The sequence below is a fragment of the Acanthochromis polyacanthus genome, chromosome 7, assembly GCF_021347895.1.
Source record: "Acanthochromis polyacanthus isolate Apoly-LR-REF ecotype Palm Island chromosome 7, KAUST_Apoly_ChrSc, whole genome shotgun sequence".
Lineage (NCBI taxonomy): Eukaryota > Metazoa > Chordata > Actinopteri > Pomacentridae > Acanthochromis > Acanthochromis polyacanthus.
In genome coordinates, this window is record NC_067119.1 from 866,498 (window position 1) to 886,287 (window position 19,790).

Below are 19,790 nucleotides of genomic sequence, written 5' to 3' on the forward strand. Positions count from 1 at the left end.
ACCATGACACTCTGCCAAAGAGTCTAAGGTCAGATTGTTCTGGTGAAAAGAGCCTCCAGCTGTGTTCATGATGTTTACATGCTGGTGATGAGGTGTGGCAGACGGTTTGCTGAACAAATGTTTGTGAAAACTTTTCTTAATTATTCATTTATCTGTTCTGTAGAATCACTGACTTCCTGCTGATGAGAACGAAAATCCTCCTACATACATATATACATAAATACACACACACACACATATATATATATATATATATATATACGTGTATATATACATATATATGTATATATATACGTATGTGTGTATATACGTATGTATATATATACATACATATATACATACATATATATATATATATATATATATGTATACATATATATATATATATATATATATGTATACATATATATATATATATATATATATGTATACATATATATATATACATACATATATACATATATATATATGTATATATGTATGTAGGCTGTTATATACATATAACAGGGAACTAGACTAGAACAGGGTAGAGTTTATTTACATTTACAATAAACATTATGTTTATTACATTATCCATCCATCCTCTATCCACCACTTTATCCTCACTAGGGTCATGGGGGTGCTGGAGTCTATCCCAGCTGACTCGGGTGAAGGCAGGGGACACCCTGGACAGGTCACCAGTCTGTCACAGGGCTACATATACAGACACACAATCACACTCACATTCACACCTACGGACAATTTAGAGTAACCAATTAACCTCAGCATAGTTTTGGACTGTGGGAGGAAGCCGGAGTACCCGGAGAAAACCCACGCATGCACAGGGAGAACATGCAAACTCCATGCAGAAAGATCCCAGGCTGGGATTTGAACCGGGGATCTTGTTGCTGCAAGGAGAAAGTGCTAACCACTAGACCACTGAGCAGCCCTTTTATTACATTATGTTATATTATATTATGTTATGTTATATTATATTATTAAATAATTTATTTTCTTATATTATTATATTATGACGTTGGTCTAAAGGTGATGATGTCACTGATCTGTAGGGAAAAAAACATCTAGACAGCAGATTCCAGCTTCTTTAATTACACATAGTACATAGTACTCAGAGTAATCAGAGTAATCAGAGTACTCGGAGTAATCTGAGTAATCAGAGTACTCAGAGTAATCAGAGTACTGTCGGTTCTCCTGCTTCCTGTCTTTCTTTAAATCTTTGTTTATTTAAGTTCTTTTCTCTCTGCTCTAAATAATTATCAGTTTCATTTTCAGTTCTCAGTTTAATTAAATCAGGGTTCTCAGAGTTCCAGGGTTCTCAGAGTTCCAGGGTTCTCAGAGTTCCAGGGTTCTCAGAGTTCCTGGGTTCTCAGAGTTCCTGGGTTCTCAGGGTTCCTGGGTTCTTGCTGCCGGCAGGCGGCTGTAGGTCTGGGTCCAGTAGTTGACGTACTCTGATCTCAGGTCGTAGCTGCACAAACAAACCACAGTCAGGAGTTCTACTTAGAACGTCAGAACGTCCGTCCTCAGTTTCATTTAATCCATCAAATACAATAAAGAAGAAGCTCAGGTGGAGAGAAATCCTGTAGAACATGATAGAACACATTAGAACACAGCAGAACACAATAGAATCAGGAAATAGAGTCCAGTAGAACGAACTAGAACAGAACACTGCAGCAGCGTGACAGCAGAGTGCAGCAGAACACAACAGAAAGGAAATAGAACACAATATGCAGTAGAACACTATAGCAGGACAACAGAACACAGTAGAACCACAATGGAACCACAGTGGAACACGGTCGATGGTATTTACAGGAGAACAATTTAGACCAGTTTAAACCAGCTCAGACCAGTTTAAACCAGCTCAGACCAGTTTAAACCAGTTCAGACCAGTTTAAAACATTTCAGTCCATTAAGTGAAGCCAGAAGTTCATCCCAGAATGTCTGACTTTGAAACTGACTGAACTTTGAGGACCTTTGAATGTTTGCTGTGCTTCACTGAGCTCTCAGTCTTTGTTCTGTCTGTGATGAAAAGCAGCTGAAGATCGGGAAGTCCCTGAAGCTGCTTCCAGTTCAGCCCCAGTGAAACACCCACACATCTGATCCCTGCAGACCAGGACGTTCCTCCTGAGGCCCTGAGGGCCCGACTTCAGGGAATTTGGTGTGTGTGTGTGTGTGTGTGTGTGTGTGTGTGTGTGTGTATGTTTTCAGCAGCTGTGTGTTTTCTCACTGTTCTGATGATTAAAACTCTTACCTCCTCGTCGAGCTGAGACCAGTGAAGCAGACGTGAACCACGGTTTGAAGCCAACAGTTTCCGATCGCTGTTGATCACTGATCAATAGAATACTGAACACTTACTCAGCAGAAATCAGTGAATAAACTTGAAGAAATCACAAATAAGGATTTTAATCAGTTCTTAAAAACAGCAACAAAACAAATGTGACAACAAAGCTGCCGTACAGAAAAGTTTTCTCTTTTGCTGTGAAGAAAACAGGAAGTAGCTGCTTCTTCTTTGTTGGTTTGGTTTTCCTGTGGACAGCTGAAGAGACGAGTATAAATAAGAGCAGGTGAGCAGCAGACTGACAGGCAGGTGAGCTACAGACAGGTGAAGATGCTGCTGCTGTTTCTTCTCTCCATAAGTTCGGCTTCGGCTGCGAAGGTCAGTTTAAATCTGGTTTATTTCTCTACTTGCATCTTTGACTCCTCTGGACTCCATACCTACCATCAGGCATGGAGGTGGCAGCATCATTATGCTATCAATTTAACTGACTCAAGTCTGAGGCAGAAAGACGACACATTTAGTGTAAATGTGTCGTCTTTCAGACTTGGTTCTTCAGGTTCTTCATGGGTCTAAGTCAGGACTTTGGGGAGACCAGTCAAGAACCTTCAATCTAGAACCTTCATTCTAGAACCTTCATTCCAGCCTGATGGAACCATTTCTTTACCACGTCTGATGTGTGTTTGGACTCATTGTCTGGTTGAAACATCCAACTGTGACCAAGATCAACCTTCAGCTGATGATTTTAGATTTTCCTGAAGAACATGGAGGTAATCCTCCTTCTTCATTATTCCATTTACTTTGTGGAAAGCTCCAGTTCCACAGAGCATGATACTGCCACCTCCATGCCTGGTGGTAGGTTTGGTGTTCTTAGGGTTAAAAGAATGACCTGTCCAAGACAGTCTGAAACCAGAAAATCTTAAACCAGGACCAAAATCAAACCTAAACTTCTCCTTAAAAAGTCCAAGATGTTGTAAAACCAGTCCTAAACCAGTCCTTAAAAGCCTTAAACGAGGAAAAAAACAAACATAAACTACTGCCCCCATCCCTCTGGAACAGGGTAAATCTGGACTCATCAGACCACATGACCTTCTTCCATTGATCCAGAGTCCAATCTTTATGCTCCACAGCAAACTGATCAGTGTTTTTTTTAGAGCTACAGTTCTACTGGTGGTTTCCTACGATCATCTCAGAGTTTGTTCCTGAAGATGATGGTTCTGCTCTATCCGCCAGGTTTTAATGATGCGTTGAACTGTTCTTAACCTGATTTTAATCATTTCATCTCCTTAGTTGTTTTCTTTGCTTGATGCAGGCCAATAATTTGACCCCTCTGAGATAGATTAACATCCTTTCCATGATCACAGGATGTGTCTTCCAACATGAGAAGCTCCTCACTGCATCAGCTAGGATTAAAGAATTTGTTGTCATCACTGCGGTAATTGTCCAATGGAAAAATCTTACCTGTTTGCTTAGTTGTTTAGAACAGGCGGTGTGCTTTTCTAACAGGTTTAAATTTGTTGTGTTTCTGAGATTTAATAAGTCAGCCTGTTTCAAAGTTTCGTATTGTTTGTGTGTAAACAAACACACACAATAGCACAATAGACCCCTGTTGGTCCTAAAAGCTTGGTGGACCACTCTTGGTAATGTAGACATGTATATGTGTGTTATTGTTGGTGTGTATCTTTTGTCTCCAGTGTGTTTTCCAGGTTTGTTGTTCACTCAGTTGTTGTTGATTGTCATCACACACACACACACACACACACACACACACACACACACACACACACACACACACACACACACACACACACACACACACACACACACACGCGCGCGCGCACACACACACACACACACACACTTTAAAACATCACAGTTCACACATTTATTCATATTTGTGTTGACCTGTTGTGTGTCTGTTGTGTGTCTGTGTGCAGCTGGGCGTGGTGCAGACGGAGGCGGGGCAGGTAGAGGGGCGGAGCTACAACATGGGTCTGTTCAGGTCCGTCGAGGTCTTTAAAGGTGTCCCCTTCGCTGACGTCCCCGGAAAGTGGGAGAAACCAAAACCTCATCCTGGGTGGGACGGTGAGTCAACCTGTGACCTCACCTGTCCGCGCTGTGTCATCACTAGTGGGCGTGGCTACAGGTGTTGGTCTGGAGGTCCTGAGGTTTGGTTTAGAATCGGACAACAACAGAAAAAATATCAGAATGAGCGATGACTGAAACTGCTTTCTTCTTCATGTTTGGAGAAAAATTCATATTTAATATAAAAACAACAGCAACATCATGTAAATAAATATTTGAGGTTCAGAACCCAGAAAATCTATAAATATTTGGAGGAAAAGTAAAAGTGATGCTGAACAGACAACATAAATGAAGATATAAATTAAAAGTATTCACAATCAGTGAAGATGGAAAATAACGTTCCCATATGACACTTTGGGTCACTGAATACATGATCCTCCGAGTAACTTTTTAAATACTTAAATCAATCAAATTTATAAATATCATCAAGATATCAGAATTAGTTTCAGTAATCAAACTACAATGAAGCAAAATTACAAAAAGGAACAATGTTTTTATAGACAACTACTTAAAACCAGCAACTAAGTAAAGTAATCAGATTACCCAGTGATGGGGTTTAACAGAACGTCTTCTGTAAAAACTGTCCTGTTAATCTGATCTGTTGGTTCCAGGAGTCCTGAAGGCCACCAAGGCCAGAGAGCGCTGCCTGCAGGTGACGCTGCTGCAGACAAAAACCCAGGGCAGCGAGGACTGTCTCTACCTGAACATCTTCGTTCCACAGGGACGATCATGTACGTAACACTCAGGGAACACTCAGGTAACATACAGGGAACATACAGGGAACATACAGAGAACATACAGGGAACACTGAGGTAACATACAGGTAACATACAGGTAACATACAGGGAACATACAGGGAACACTCAGGTAACATACAGGGAACATACAGGGAACATACAGGTAGCACTGAGGTAACATACAGGTAGCATACAGGTAACATACAGATAACATACAGGTAACACTCAGGTAACATAAAGGGAACATACAGGGAACATACAGGGAACACTCAGGTAACATACAGGGAACATAAAGGGAACATACAGGTAACATACAGGGAACACTCAGGTAACATACAGGGAACATAAAGGGAACATACAGGTAACATACAGAGAACATACAGGTAACATACAGGTAACATACAGGGAACATACAGGTAGCACTGAGGTAACATACAGTAACACTCAGAGGTCTGTGTGTGTCCACAGTGTCTTCCAATCTACCAGTGATGGTCTACCTGTTTGGAGGTGCCTTCCTGCTCGGGGCGTCCAATGACGTTGCGATTCTTGGAGACTCGCTGTATGACGGGAAAGAAATGGCCGACAGGGGCAAAGTCATAGTCGTCACAGTGAACTACAGAGTCGGAACGCTGGGCTTCCTGAGCACTGGAGACGACCGGCTGCCAGGTGACACAACACTGCACAACTACACAACTCTGCAACACAACTTTATAACACAACTACACAACTACACAACTGTGTAACATAACTACACAATTCTGCAACACAACCTGAGCTGAGATTTTATTCCACTGACTACATTCAATTTTGTAGCCGCAAGGGGAAATGTAGCTGCAAGGGGACAATGTAGCCGCAAGGGGACACAAGCTAGTGTCTTATTGTGCCGGTCAGAGGGTTGTGTCAGGAAGGGCATCCAACGTAAAACTTTGGCCAAATCAAACATGCGAATCAAATTATGACTTCCATACCGGATCGTTCGAGGCCCGGGTTAACAACGACCGCCATCGGTGCTGTCGACCTACAGGGTGCCGGTGGAAAATGGATGACTGTTGGTCGAAGAAGGAGGGGAGGAAGGTGTGTTCATAGGAAGAGAGAGAAGAGGAACAGCAAGAGTCTAGGACTGAGAGTAGGGACTTTGAATGTTGGAACTATGACAGGAAAAGGTAGAGAGCTGGTTGACATGATGCAGAGGAGGAAGGTGGACATACTGTGTGTCCAGGAGACCAGGTGGAAAGGTAGTAAAGCTAGAAGTTTAGGAGCAGGGTTCAAGTTGTTCTATCATGGTGTAGATAGGAAGAGAAATGCAGTAGGAGTTATCTTGAAGGAGGAGTTTGTTAGGAATGTCCTGGAGGTAAAAAGAGTGTCAGATCGAGTGATGAGCCTGAAGCTAGAAATTGAAGGTGTGATGTTCAATGTTGTTAGTGGGTATGCTCCACAGGTAGGATGTGAGCTGGAGGAGAAGCAGAAATTCTGGTTGGACCTTGATGAAGTGATGCAGAGCATCCCTAGAAGTGAGAGAGTTGTCATTGGTGCAGACTTCAATGGACATGTTGGTGCAGGAAACAGAGATGATGAGGAGGTCATGGGCAGGTTTGGTATCCAGGAGAGGAACACAGAAGGACAGATGGTGGTTGACTTTGCAAAAAGGATGGAAATGGCTGTAGTGAATACTTTCTTCCAGAAGAGGCAGGAACATAGGGTGACCTATAAGAGTGGAGGTAGGAGCACACAGGTAGACTACATCTTGTGTAGACGGTGTAATCTGAAGGAGATCAGTGACTGCAAAGTAGTGGTAGGTGAGAGTGTAGCCAGACAGCATTGATGGTGGTGTGTAGGATGACCCTGGTGGTGAAGAAGATGAAGAGGGCAAAGGCAGAGCAGAGGACCAAATGGTGGAAGCTGAAAAAGGAAGAGTGTTGTATGACTTTCAGGAAAGAGTTGAGACAGGCTTTGGATGGTCAGGAGGTGCTTCCAGATGACTGGACAACTACAGCAAATGTGATCAGGGAGACAGGTCAGAGAGTACTTGGTGTGTCATCTGGAAGGAAAGGAGATAAGGAGACTTGGTGGTGGAATGAGGAGGTGCAGGAGTGGATCCAGAGAAAGAGGTTAGCTAAGAAGAAGTGGGACACTGAGAGGACTGAAGAGAGTAGACAGGAGTACAGGGAGATGCAGCGTACGGTGAAAGTAGAGGTGGCAAAGGCCAAACAAGGGGCTTACCATGACTTGTATTCTAGGTTGGACAGTAAGGAGGGAGAGACTGATCTGTACAGGTTGGCAAGGCAGAGAGACAGAGATGGGAAGGATGTACAGCAGGTTAGGGTGATAAAGGATAAGGATGGAAGTGTGTTGACAGGTGCCAATAGTGTGATGGGAAGATGGAAAGAGTACTTTGAAGAGTTGATGAATGAGGAAAATGAGAGAGAACGAAGAGTAGAAGAGGTGACTGTTGTGGAGCAGGAAGTAGCAAAGATTAGTAAGGATGAAGTGAGGAGGTCATTGAAGAGGATGAAGAGTGGAAAGGCACTTGGTCCTGATGATATACCTGTGGAGGTACGGAAGTGTCTCGGAGAGGTAGCAGTAGAGTTTCTGACTGGGTTGTTCAACAGGATCTTAGATAGTGAGAAGATGCCCGAAGAATGGAGGAGAAGTGTGCTGGTGCCCATCTTTAAGAACAAGGGAGATGTGCAGAGTTGTGGCAACTGCAGAGGAATAAAGCTGATGAGCCACACGATGGAGCTATGGGAAAGAGTAGTTGAAGCTAGACTAAAGGCAGATGTGAACATCTGTGAGCAGCAGTATGGTTTCATGCCAAGAAAGAGTACAACAGATGCAATATTTGCTTTGAGGATGTTGATAGAGAAGTACAGAGAAGGTCAGAAGGAGCTGCATTGTGTCTTTGTAGATCTGGAGAAAGCTTCTGACAGGGTGCCCAGAGAGGAACTGTGGTTTTGTATGAGGAAGTCTGGAGTGGCAGAGAAGTATGTTAGAGTGGTGCAGGACATGTATGAGGACTGTAAGACAGTGGTGAGGTGTGCTGTAGGTGTGACAGAGGAGTTCAAGGTGGAGGTGGGAGTACATCAGGGATCAGCTCTGAGCCCCTTCTTGTTTGCTATGGTGATGGACAGGATGACAGACGAGGTTAGACAGGAGTCTCCATGGACTATGATGTTTGCAGATGACATTGTGATCTGTAGTGAGAGCAGGGAACAGGTGGAGGAGAAGCTAGAGGCGTGGAGGTTTGCCCTGGAAAGGAGAGGAATGAAGGTTAGCCGCAGCAAGACGGAGTATCTGTGTGTGAATGAGAGGGACCCAAGTGGAAGAGTGAGGTTACAGGGAGAAGAGATCAAGAAGGTGGAGGATTTTAAGTACTTAGGGTCAACAGTCCAGAGCAATGGAGAGTGTGGAAAAGAGGTGAAGAAGCGTGTACAGGCAGGCTGGAACGGCTGGAGAAAAGTGTCAGGTGTGATAGAAGAGTTTCAGCTAAAATGAAAGGAAAGGTTTACAAAACTGTGGTGAGACCAGCCATGTTGTTTGGTCTGGAGACAGTGTCCTTGAGGAAAAGACAGGAGGCAGAGCTGGAGGTAGCAGAACTGAAGATGCTGAGGTTCTCTTTGGGAGTGACCAGGATGGATAGGATCAGGAATGAGTCCATCAGAGGGACAGCACATGTTAGAGGCTTTGGAGATAAAGTCAGAGAGGCCAGACTGAGATGGTTCAGACATGTCCAGAGGAGAGAGAGTGAATATATTGGTAGAAGGATGCTGAGTTTCCCACTGCCAGGCAGGAGGCCTAGAGGAAGACCAAAGAGGAGGTTTATGGATGTGGTTAAAGAGGACATGAAGGTAGTTGGTGTGAGAGAAGAGGATGCAGCAGACAGGGTTAGATGGAGACAATTGATTCACTGTGGCGACCCCTGAAGGGAAAAGCTGAAAGGAAAAGAAGAAGACTAAATTCAATTTATAAGAGGCGAAGCTAGCATGCTAGCAGACTTTCTAGGATGCTCTGCTGGTGGGTGTTTGTGGTTTAAGAGGACACAGTAGGAACTCACTGTTGGTCTTTATTAAGTTAACTGGCTAAGAGAGGCTAAAGGAGGGTAACAGGTTGACAGAGGTTAGCCTAACAGAGGTTCGCCTAACAGAGGCTAGCCTAACAGAGGTTAGCCTAACAGAGGCTAAACTAACAGAGGCTAAAGCGAGTCAGCTCACTATAGGAACAAGTCAGTTTTGTTCTTGTTGTTACTTCCGAACACATGCATGGTCACAACTTAGAATGCTGATGGTAGTCCTTATTTCTTCATAGTCACTCAATGATAACCTCATAAGTATAATTATTCTAATATAAGTGTAATTCTTCTAACACAGGCTAACAGAAGAGTCTCGCTGTGAGAATCAGACATTAGATGACCTGAACAAACTAAACTGTGAGATCTTCTGAAATAAACAGTCTCAGAGTCTAAACAGAGTCAGTGGTTCGATAAATTCTTCTTGTTTTAGTCTTTAGAACAGCTAAATTGAAGCATCTTATCTGAGCGCAAACAGGAGTCGTTCTGTTCAAACAGACCAAAGTTTTAGCTCGTCGTGTTCTAAAATACCATATCAACTCTGATATGATGTTTTCCCAGAACCACGTTGCAGTTATCAGCAGCAGTGTTGGTTCAGCTGCTCAGAGTCCTGCAGGTCGTCTGAGGTGAAAACAGAAATGAAACACTGGAACGTTAAAGTGAATTCAGTTAGTTCACAAACAGACGCTCAGAAATGATGGAAAAAGTCCATTAAAAAGTGATAAATCTGGACCCACCTCTATGGACTTCAAGGATCTGGAATGTTCTCAGAGAGACTAAACTTAAAGACTGGAAGCAGGAAAGGAGAACGTCCCCTGGAGAAAGTTCTAGAGCAGACCTACCGACAACTGGAGAAAGTTCTAGAGTAGATCTACTGACAGCTGTACAGTTGTCAGTAGGTCTTTCTCCAGGGAATGTTCTCCTCCATGGACTTCAAGGACGTGGAACTCTGAAAATATTCCCAGTATGAAGGTAGAACTCTGATCATTGATAAAGTTAGTGGAGATGAAGAACCAGATGTTCTGAGGAGGTTTGGTTGGTTGTATTTCTAAAGTCTTTCTAATGTTTTTGGTCATTTTTTAAAAGTGTTCAAACAGTCCAGAGACTCACAGCTGCTTCTACCTGTCAGGTAACTACGGTCTGTGGGATCAACACGCTGCCATCTCATGGGTTCGCAGGAACATCGAGGCGTTTGGAGGAAACCCATACAACATCACCGTGTTCGGCCAATCAGCCGGCGCCGCCAGCGTCAGCTTCCAGGTCAGAGAACATCCTGAAACCCTGAATCTACCTGGAGGAGTTTAAAGTGTGGAAAGTTAACGTTCTGAATGTTCTCGCCTCACATTTATCTCCATCTAATCTTCAGTAACTCTCAGTAGACTGACACATTTAAATCCACTGTGTATTCATTATTTTATGCATTCCAAACTTTTGTGCGTCATTTTCTGCTGCTTTAATATTTCAGCCGCTGTGACGCCAAAAACCACCATAAAACAACATCTCATCGACAGACAGGCATTTTAAAGAACAGTTTCTGTGCTTAGCTCTACATCATGTGAACTCTGTGACTTTTTATATTTACTGAAGAATATTTACATATGAGAACAATGGAATTAGCTGTACAGTTGGTTATTAATCAGACTGGTCAGGTTTTATTCTATGATTTCACATAAACACTGTAGTTAAACCCGTATTTCACATTAATTCGACATCATTCCAGCTGGAACGGGAGTTTTTACATTGAACTTTTCATTAGAATTCTTCTATATTTCAGAGATTTCATTTTTATACTATTTTAAAAATTCTATTTTATTTAACATCATCTTGTCAGAAATGCGATTTTTTTACAGTGTGTTTGTCAGGTGTTGACTCACCTGTGTTCCTGATGTGTTCTCCTGTGTTCCTGATGTGTTCTCCTGTGTTCCTGATGTGTTCTCCTGTGTTTACAGATGTGTTCTCCTGTGTTCCTGATGTGTTCTCCTGTGTTCCAGATGTGTTCTCCTGTGTTCCAGATGTGTTCTCCTGTGTTTACAGATGTGTTCTCCTGTGTTTACAGATGTGTTCTCCTGTATTTACAGATGTGTTCTCCTGTGTTTACAGATGTGTTCTCCTGTGTTCCAGATGTGTTCTCCTGTGTTTACAGATGTGTTCTCCTGTATTTACAGATGTGTTCTCCTGTATTTACAGATGTGTTCTCCTGTGTTTACAGATGTGTTCTCCTGTGTTCCAGATGTGTTCTCCTGTGTTTACAGATGTGTTCTCCTGTATTTACAGATGTGTTCTCCTGTGTTTACAGATGTGTTCTCCTGTGTTCCTGATGTGTTCTCCTGTATTTACAGATGTGTTCTCCTGTGTTCCAGATGTGTTCTCCTGTGTTTACAGATGTGTTCTCCTGTATTTACAGATGTGTTCTCCTGTGTTTACAGATGTGTTCTCCTGTGTTCCAGATGTGTTCTGCTGTGTTTACAGATGTGTTCTCCTGTATTTACAGATATGTTCTCCTGTATTTACAGATGTGTTCTCCTGTATTTACAGATGTGTTCTCCTGTGTTCCAGATGTGTTCTCCTGTGTTTACAGATGTGTTCTCCTGTGTTTACAGATGTGTTCTCCTGTGTTTACAGATGTGTTCTCCTGTGTTCCAGATGTGTTCTCCTGTATTTACAGATGTGTTCTCCTGTGTTTACAGATGTGTTCTCCTGTGTTTACAGATGTGTTCTCCTGTGTTCCAGATGTGTTCTCCTGTATTTACAGATGTGTTCTCCTGTGTTTACAGATGTGTTCTCCTGTGTTTACAGATGTGTTCTCCTGTGTTCCAGATGTGTTCTCCTGTATTTACAGATGTGTTCTCCTGTGTTCCAGATGTGTTCTCCTGTATTTACAGATGTGTTCTCCTGTGTTTACAGATGTGTTCTCCTGTGTTTACAGATGTGTTCTCCTGTGTTCCAGATGTGTTCTCCTGTATTTACAGATGTGTTCTCCTGTGTTTACAGATGTGTTCTCCTGTGTTCCTGATGTGTTCTCCCGTGTTCCAGATGTGTTCTCCTGTGTTTACAGATGTGTTCTCCTGTGTTCCTGATGTGTTCTCCTGTGTTCCTGATGTGTTCTCCTGTATTTACAGATGTGTTCTCCTGTGTTTACAGATGTGTTCTCCTGTGTTTACAGATGTGTTCTCCTGTGTTTACAGATGTGTTCTCCTGTGTTCCAGATGTGTTCTCCTGTATTTACAGATGTGTTCTCCTGTGTTTACAGATGTGTTCTCCTGTGTTCCTGATGTGTTCTCCTGTATTTACAGATGTGTTCTCCTGTATTTACAGATGTGTTCTCCTGTGTTTACAGATGTGTTCTGCTGTATTTCCTGATGTGTTCTCCTGTGTTCCAGATGTGTTCTCCTGTGTTTACAGATGTGTTCTCCTGTGTTTACAGATGTGTTCTCCTGTGTTTACAGATGTGTTCTCCTGTGTTCCAGATGTGTTCTCCTGTATTTACAGATGTGTTCTGCTGTATTTCCTGATGTGTTCTCCTGTGTTCCAGATGTGTTCTCCTGTATTTACAGATGTGTTCTGCTGTATTTCCTGATGTGTTCTCCTGTGTTCCAGATGTTGTCTCCTGTATTTACAGATGTGTTCTGCTGTATTTCCTGATGTGTTCTCCTGTGTTCCAGATGTGTTCTCCTGTATTTACAGATGTGTTCTGCTGTATTTCCTGATGTGTTCTCCTGTGTTCCAGATGTTGTCTCCGTACTCTAAGGGTTTGTTCCGCAGGGCGATCTCTCAGGGTGGAGTTGCTCTCAGTCCGTGGGCTCTCCAGAAGAACCCCATGGCCCTCACCAAGAAGGTACCCAGAGATCTTTGATAGGTCACATCTGTGCAGCAGGAGGAATCTTCCTCCAGAAACAGAATAAATCAGAGAACGTGTGACCCGCAGATCGCCCGTAAAGTCGGCTGCTGGAGAAGCAACGAGGACGAGATGATCTCCTGCCTGAAGATGAGCGACCCGGTCGGTCTGACGATGGCGGGAAAAATTGACATCCTGCTGCTGCTGGGGAAAGGTGGGTTTATTTCCGTTTTACCTCCCTGTGGTTCCTTTAAAAGTCCTGCAGCTCTGGGGAACCAAAACATCATGAAGAAGATCTCAGAGACGTCTAACTAAAAAAAAATCATTTAATCGTGATAAACTACTGTAATTAAATGGATTTGGACGACACACAGAGTCATGAAAAAGAAACGCAAAGAGAAAAATATCCTAACTTCTTCAACAAAATGTAATAAAACCTGAACCATCACGTCCAGCAGGGTTCCTCAGATGTTAAACTCTGAACTGATGTCTCCTCATCCTGCAGATGTTCTTCTATCTCCATGTTTCTTCTTCTTTTTTTGCTCTGAATCTATTTTTGGTGTTTTGTGTGGTTAATGCTCTTTCTAGTAATTGTCTGGCTATCGTCTTTTTTTGTTGCATTTTAAGATAAGATAATCCTTTATTACTCCCCATGTCAGGGGTAATTTCCCATGTTACAGCAGCAATATACAGTAAAGATAATAATTATAATAACAATTTGTTTAATTTTTTGTTTTGTCTTGCTTCTGTCACTTCATCTTGTTTTTTGCCCTTTTCTGTCATTTTTGTCTTAATTTTTTGATGTTTATTGTCTTATTTTTGTCTTTTTGTCATATTTTGTCGTTCTTTTTCTTATTTTTCTCATTTTTGTCTTATTTTGGTCATTTTCTTCCTAATTTGTGTAATTTTGTAAAATGTTTTGTTTCATTTTTGTAATTTTGTAAATACTTTTGAATTTTTGTTTCATTTTCGTCTTATTTTTGTCTAATTTTTTCATTTTTGTCTTATTTTGACACTTTTTGTTTTATTTTTGTAATTTTTTTGTTTTAGTTTTTGTCATTGTGCGTTTTATTTTCTCTTGTATTTGTCATTTTGTGTTTCATTTTGGTTATTTAATGCATCTTTGGAAAAGTTTTATGTCTTTGTGTCTGATTTTTTGTAATTTTTCTTCATGTTTTGTCATTTTATGTCTCTGCATACTGTTACCTTCTTTGTCTCTCAGGTGTGGTCATGGACCTCCTGGAACTCGCTCCGGTGGTTGACGGTGATTTCATTCCTGATGATCCCAGTCGGCTGTTCCACAACGCCGGTCAGTTCGACTACATGGCCGGAGTCAACAGCATGGACGGACACATCTTCGCAGGAGTCGACGTTCCTTCCATCAACCAGAGAAATGCCACCAAAATGTGAGTGCAGAAACACGGCGAGGACACAGGTGTGTTCAGGTGCAGTGATGTCAGACTGTGACGGATCATAAAGCTCTCAGATCCACCAAGCATCTGAACTGTGGAGCCTCAGAAAGCTTCCTATCCATATGAGCTCCGTCTCTACGCAGACGACACTGCGCTCTACACAGCCCATCATCCTGATGATGTCACTCTACAGCCACATCTCTGATTGGCAAATCAGACAAAAGTTACATGTTACCAGTTCAGTTTGACATGTTGTTGTCAGTAACAGGAAGTCTGAAGCTGTAGCCAGCAATTAGCTTAGCTTAGCATAAAGACAGTAAACCTGGAAGCCTGTACCCTTATCCAGATGTTTAAAGTGTTTCCATATGTGCTAGCCTATTTCTAGATGTGCTAGCCTGTTTCTAGATGTGCTAGCCTGTTTCTAGATGTGCTAGCCTGTTTCTAGATGTGCTAGCCTGTTTCCAGATGTGCTAGCCTGTTTCCAGATGTGGTACCCTGTTTCCAGATGTGGTACCCTGTTTCTAGATGTGCTAGCCTGTTTCCAGATGTGCTAACAGCAGGTGTGTGTGTCCTCAGTGAGCAGGTGAAGGGTTTTCTGACTCGTTTGACCAAAGAAAAGGGAACTGCTGCCGCGGATTCGGCCTTCAACGTTTACTCTGCTCACTGGGGTTCGTATCCCGATCCAGCTGTGGTGAAGAAGACGGTGGCCGACATCGAGACGGACTTCCTGTTCCTGGTTCCGACCCAGATCGCCCTGCAGCTGCATGCTAACAATACCAGGTCTTCATCCTTCAGAGCAGATTCAAAAAGTCTTTCATTCTGGTTTCATAACTTCGTTATTAACAACATGTGTAGAAGAAATCCAAATTTCGATCATGAAATAAAAACTATTATGTCAAAATTCTCAGTCATCAGGTTGTGGTGATCATAGGAGCTTCAGTAGGAACCAGTTGGAGGTTCTGAAAGATATTTCGTCTTCCAGAACCTCCAGCTGGTTCCTACTGAAGCTAAAAGTTGAGTTCAGAGTCCAGAAGTGACCTGTGGCTGTTTGTCCCTCAGCGGAGCCCGGACCTTCTCCTACCTGTTCAACATGAAGACCAGGATCCCCGGATTCCCCAGCTGGGTGGAGGCCGAACACGCCGAGGACCTGCAGTACCTGTTCGGTAAACCCTTCTCCACCCCGCTGGTCTACTTCCCCCGCCACCGAGACCTGGCCGGCTACATGATGGCCTACTGGACCAACTTCGCCAGGACCGGGTAACTCCCAGCATGCACTGCAGCGCACAGGGGGACTGGCCTTATACCAGTCTGACCAGTAAAGCCTGGACTGGTCTGGACAGATCTGGACTGGTCTGGACTGGTCCACAGCTTTCTGCTCAGTTTGATTATAAAATGGCTTTTATTTGTCCTTGGAGTGGTCTGAGCTGGATTAAACTGGTCTGAGCTGGTGTAAACTAGTCTGAGCTGGTTTAAACTGGTCTGAACTGGTGTAAACTAGTCTGAGCTGGTTTAAACTGGTCTGAGCTGGTGTAAGCTAGTCTGAGCTGGTTTAAACTGGTCTGAACTGGTTTAAACTGGTCTGAGCTGGTTTAAACTGGTCTGAACTGGTGTAAACTAGTCTGAGCTGGTTTAAACTAGTCTGAACTGGTGTAAACTAGTCTGAGCTGGTTTAAACTAGTCTGAGCTGGTTTAAACTGGTCTGAGCTGGTTTAAACTGGTCTGAACTGGTGTAAACTAGTCTGAGCTGGTTTAAACTGGTCTGAGCTGGTGTAAACTAGTCTGAGCTGGTTTAAACTAGTCTGAACTGGTGTAAACTAGTCTGAGCTGGTTTAAACTAGTCTGAACTGGTGTAAACTAGTCTGAGCTGGTTTAAACTAGTCTGAGCTGGTTTAAACTGGTCTGAGCTGGTTTAAACTGGTCTGAACTGGTGTAAACTAGTCTGAGCTGGTTTAAACTGGTCTGAGCTGGTGTAAACTAGTCTGAGCTGGTTTAAACTGGTCTGAACTGGTGTAAACTAGTCTGAGCTGGTTTAAACTGGTCTGAGCTGGTGTAAGCTAGTCTGAGCTGGTTTAAACTGGTCTGAACTGGTTTAAACTGGTCTGAGCTGGTTTAAACTGGTCTGAACTGGTGTAAACTAGTCTGAGCTGGTTTAAACTAGTCTGAACTGGTGTAAACTAGTCTGAGCTGGTTTAAACTGGTCTAAATTGTTCTCCTGTCCAGGAACCCTAACTCTGGTGAAAGCAAAGTTCCAGTTACGTGGCCTGAATTCAACAAATACCACCGACCGTATCTGACCATCAACAGCAAGATGACCAAGTCCTCTGTCAGGTACTGGGTTCTACTGAGGTTCTATTGTGGTTCTAATGATGTTCTACTGTAATCTACTGTGATCTACTGGGGTTCCAATGTGGTTCTACTGAGGTTCTACTGTACTACATACTAAATGTTCCTATTCTGGTGGTCCTGCTGTTGTTCTATAGTGTTCCACTGTGGTTCCATTGTGGTTCTACTGTGTTCTGTTGTCCTGCTATAGTGTTCTACTGCATATTGTGTTCTATTTCCTTTCTGTTGTGTTCTGCTGCACTCTGCTGTCACGCTGCTGCAGTGTTCTGTTCTAGTTCGTTCTACTGGACTCTATTTCCTGATTCTATTGTGTTCTGCTGTGTTCTAATGTGTTCTATCATGTTCTACAGGGTTTCTCTCCACCTGAGCTTCTTCTTTATTGTATTTGATGGATTAAATGAAACTGAGGACGGACGTTCTGACGTTCTAAGTAGAACTTCCTGACTGTGGTTTGTTTGTGCAGCTACGACCTGAGATCAGAGTACGTCAACTACTGGACTCAGACCTACAGCCGCCTGCCGGCAGCAAGAACCCAGGAACCCTGAGAACCCTGGAACCCTGAGAACCCAGGAACCCTGAGAACCCTGGAACCCTGAGAACCCAGGAACCCTGAGAACCCTGGAACCCTGAGAACCCTGGAACCCTGAGAACCCTGATTTAATTAAACTGAGAACTGAAAATGAAACTGATAATTATTTAGAGCAGAGAGAAAAGAACTTAAAATAAACATAAAGATTTAAAGAAAGACAGGAAGCAGGAGAACCGACAGTACTCTGATTACTCTGAGTACTATGTACTATGTGTAATTAAAGAAGCTGGAATCTGCTGTCTGGATGTTTTTTTCCCTACAGATCAGTGACATCATCACCTTTAGACCAACGTCATAATATAATAATATAAGAAATAAATTATTTTAATAATATAATGTAACATAATATAATATAATATAATATAATGTCACCATTAAATCCTTTAGTGGATGAAATACTGTGACAGCAGTAAAAATAGACAAAAGAAGGTCAGAGCACCACCTGCTGGCTGTCTGAGTATTATGGGCTGTCCAGGACCAGGTTCAGTGGAGACATTCTATTGACTGGATGAATGTTTGATCAATAATAATCCTCACATTAATAAACTCCTCTGTCTGATCAATATTAGAGGAAACTTTGCTGCACTCAATCCAACAACAGCAGCTGATAAATAAAAGCAGAATAAAAGTCTAAGCTGAGGGAAATAATGACTTCTTATTAGGGATGTCCGATAATATTGGTGGGCCGATGTCTGATATCGGCATAAAAATGCATTATCAGTCAATATCGTTATCAGTTTTTTGCCTCTCCTGAAAACCGATAAGGACAATGCTGGATTTTGCCGGCATTTACTGGCGCACAAATGATTACGTCATGAAACTGCATCCTGAAGCGTGTAAACCATAGACATATGTGTAAACAGCCATGCCGGATTTGCGGTGTGTTGCGTCGGCGTTTAACTCAGAAAAAAACAAAGATAGGACTACATCCCCAGTGGAGTTTGTCTATCAATGGAATGAGGGGAACGCAGCTTTGGCTCTCAACCAAACTAATATCACGAGCCAATGGGAGTAGAGCGGGGGCGGGGCTTAGAAAGACGGTGAGATCCAGCTACAGGTGAGTCTATTGTCATGGTTATAGTGATGCAGTGATACAGAAATCTTTAACCAATCCGTGGATCCAGACTATAACACACATCACTGCCAGAATGTGATCACTTGGTCCTTCTGTCATTTCTGACCCTCCCTGAAAATTTCATCCAAATCTGTTGGTTGGTTTTTGAGTGACCTTGTTGTTACCGACCCAGATTCTGCTAGCGCTAGCCCGCTTAGCCTAGCGCAGCTCGTCAGTGCTAACAGCCCGTACACAGCTCAGACAAAGTTTGAAGGTGGAAGAACGAACGGCAGCAACTGTCCACACTGACTGCTCATCCACACGTGTTGTATCATTATGGGCAGCTCTATACCTCCATCACACACACACACACACACACACACACACACACACACACACACACACACACACACACACACACACACACACACACACACATGCTGGCTGCAACACTGTCTACTGACAAATGGACGGAAAGACAAACGTACGCTGATCGTCACATAACTCTGTGGCGTTCCTTGACAGAGTAAATAAAAATAGAAGGCGCTTCGTGTGTTTGTTGGAGTTAAACAGAGACGGAAGCCTTTGGGTTGCTGGTGCAAATAAACTGAAGGAGCCGGGTGCTGGCTTCTGTGCCGTGTTAAAGAAAAAACTCCTGTACACAACTAACGGCAGAAAGTGCTGTCAGGTCACGAGTCAGACCCACAGAGCTGCTGTCTGCTCTGAAACTCACAACTGGTTTACAGGAGCAACAGCCAGCTGAGGAACCCACGTCAGGCTGACCGGGATTTCAAAACACGCGTGTGCTCGTTCACTGTAGAACACGGCCTGTCGTTCACTCATTAATCTGTGCTGAAGATAAAAATGCTTTGTCAAAGCTCTATAAACACACAATACAGCAGCAGTAATAAACACACATTGATCATTTTTCAGAAAACCCTCTCTTCATCAACATGCTTCGGCCTCACACTCCTGCTGCTTTGGTCACCCTTAATGGAGGGTTTCTCTTCATACAGAGATAAGTGCTGATCTGTCCACTGGACTCTCTGATCCCTCCTCTTAAAGTTTATGGAAACATTTCATTTGGAACATGTACAAAATGAAAAATGTGTCGTTTGCAATGAAATTTCCATCAAACAGCCAAGTTGCATCTGATTTAATGGTTCAAAGAATGTTGGTCAGAATGGTTGACCTCATGCATGTAGACCTCATCACATCTGTGTGAACACCTCTGCTTTAAGCCCTGCAGGTGGTTCTGTGTCTGGCAAACAACATGTCTGCTTTGGAATTCTTTCCAAGCCCACAGAAATCGGTGTCAGTTGATATCGGAATGGTAAATTGAGAGTTGGACAATATCAGACATGCCTGATCCTGATGTTTGTCCTGAACCTTTGAACAGA

General features: G+C 42.9%; 1 protein-coding gene across 1 annotated transcript; it reads left to right on the plus strand.

Annotated features, from left to right (window-relative positions):
- Positions 1 to 2,504: 2,504 nt before the first annotated feature.
- Positions 2,505 to 17,399, plus strand: LOC110970644 (bile salt-activated lipase-like). The gene is made up of 12 exons (XM_051951238.1): positions 2,505 to 2,653; positions 4,210 to 4,357; positions 4,969 to 5,088; positions 5,563 to 5,760; positions 10,287 to 10,417; positions 12,885 to 12,992; positions 13,083 to 13,206; positions 14,215 to 14,398; positions 14,981 to 15,184; positions 15,464 to 15,661; positions 16,625 to 16,732; positions 17,211 to 17,399. Exons 1-12 carry the CDS (start codon positions 2,606 to 2,608, stop codon positions 17,290 to 17,292), a joined length of 1,653 nt encoding a protein of 550 aa, XP_051807198.1. The 5' UTR covers positions 2,505 to 2,605; the 3' UTR covers positions 17,293 to 17,399.
- The last annotated feature ends 2,391 nt before the right edge of the window (positions 17,400 to 19,790 follow it).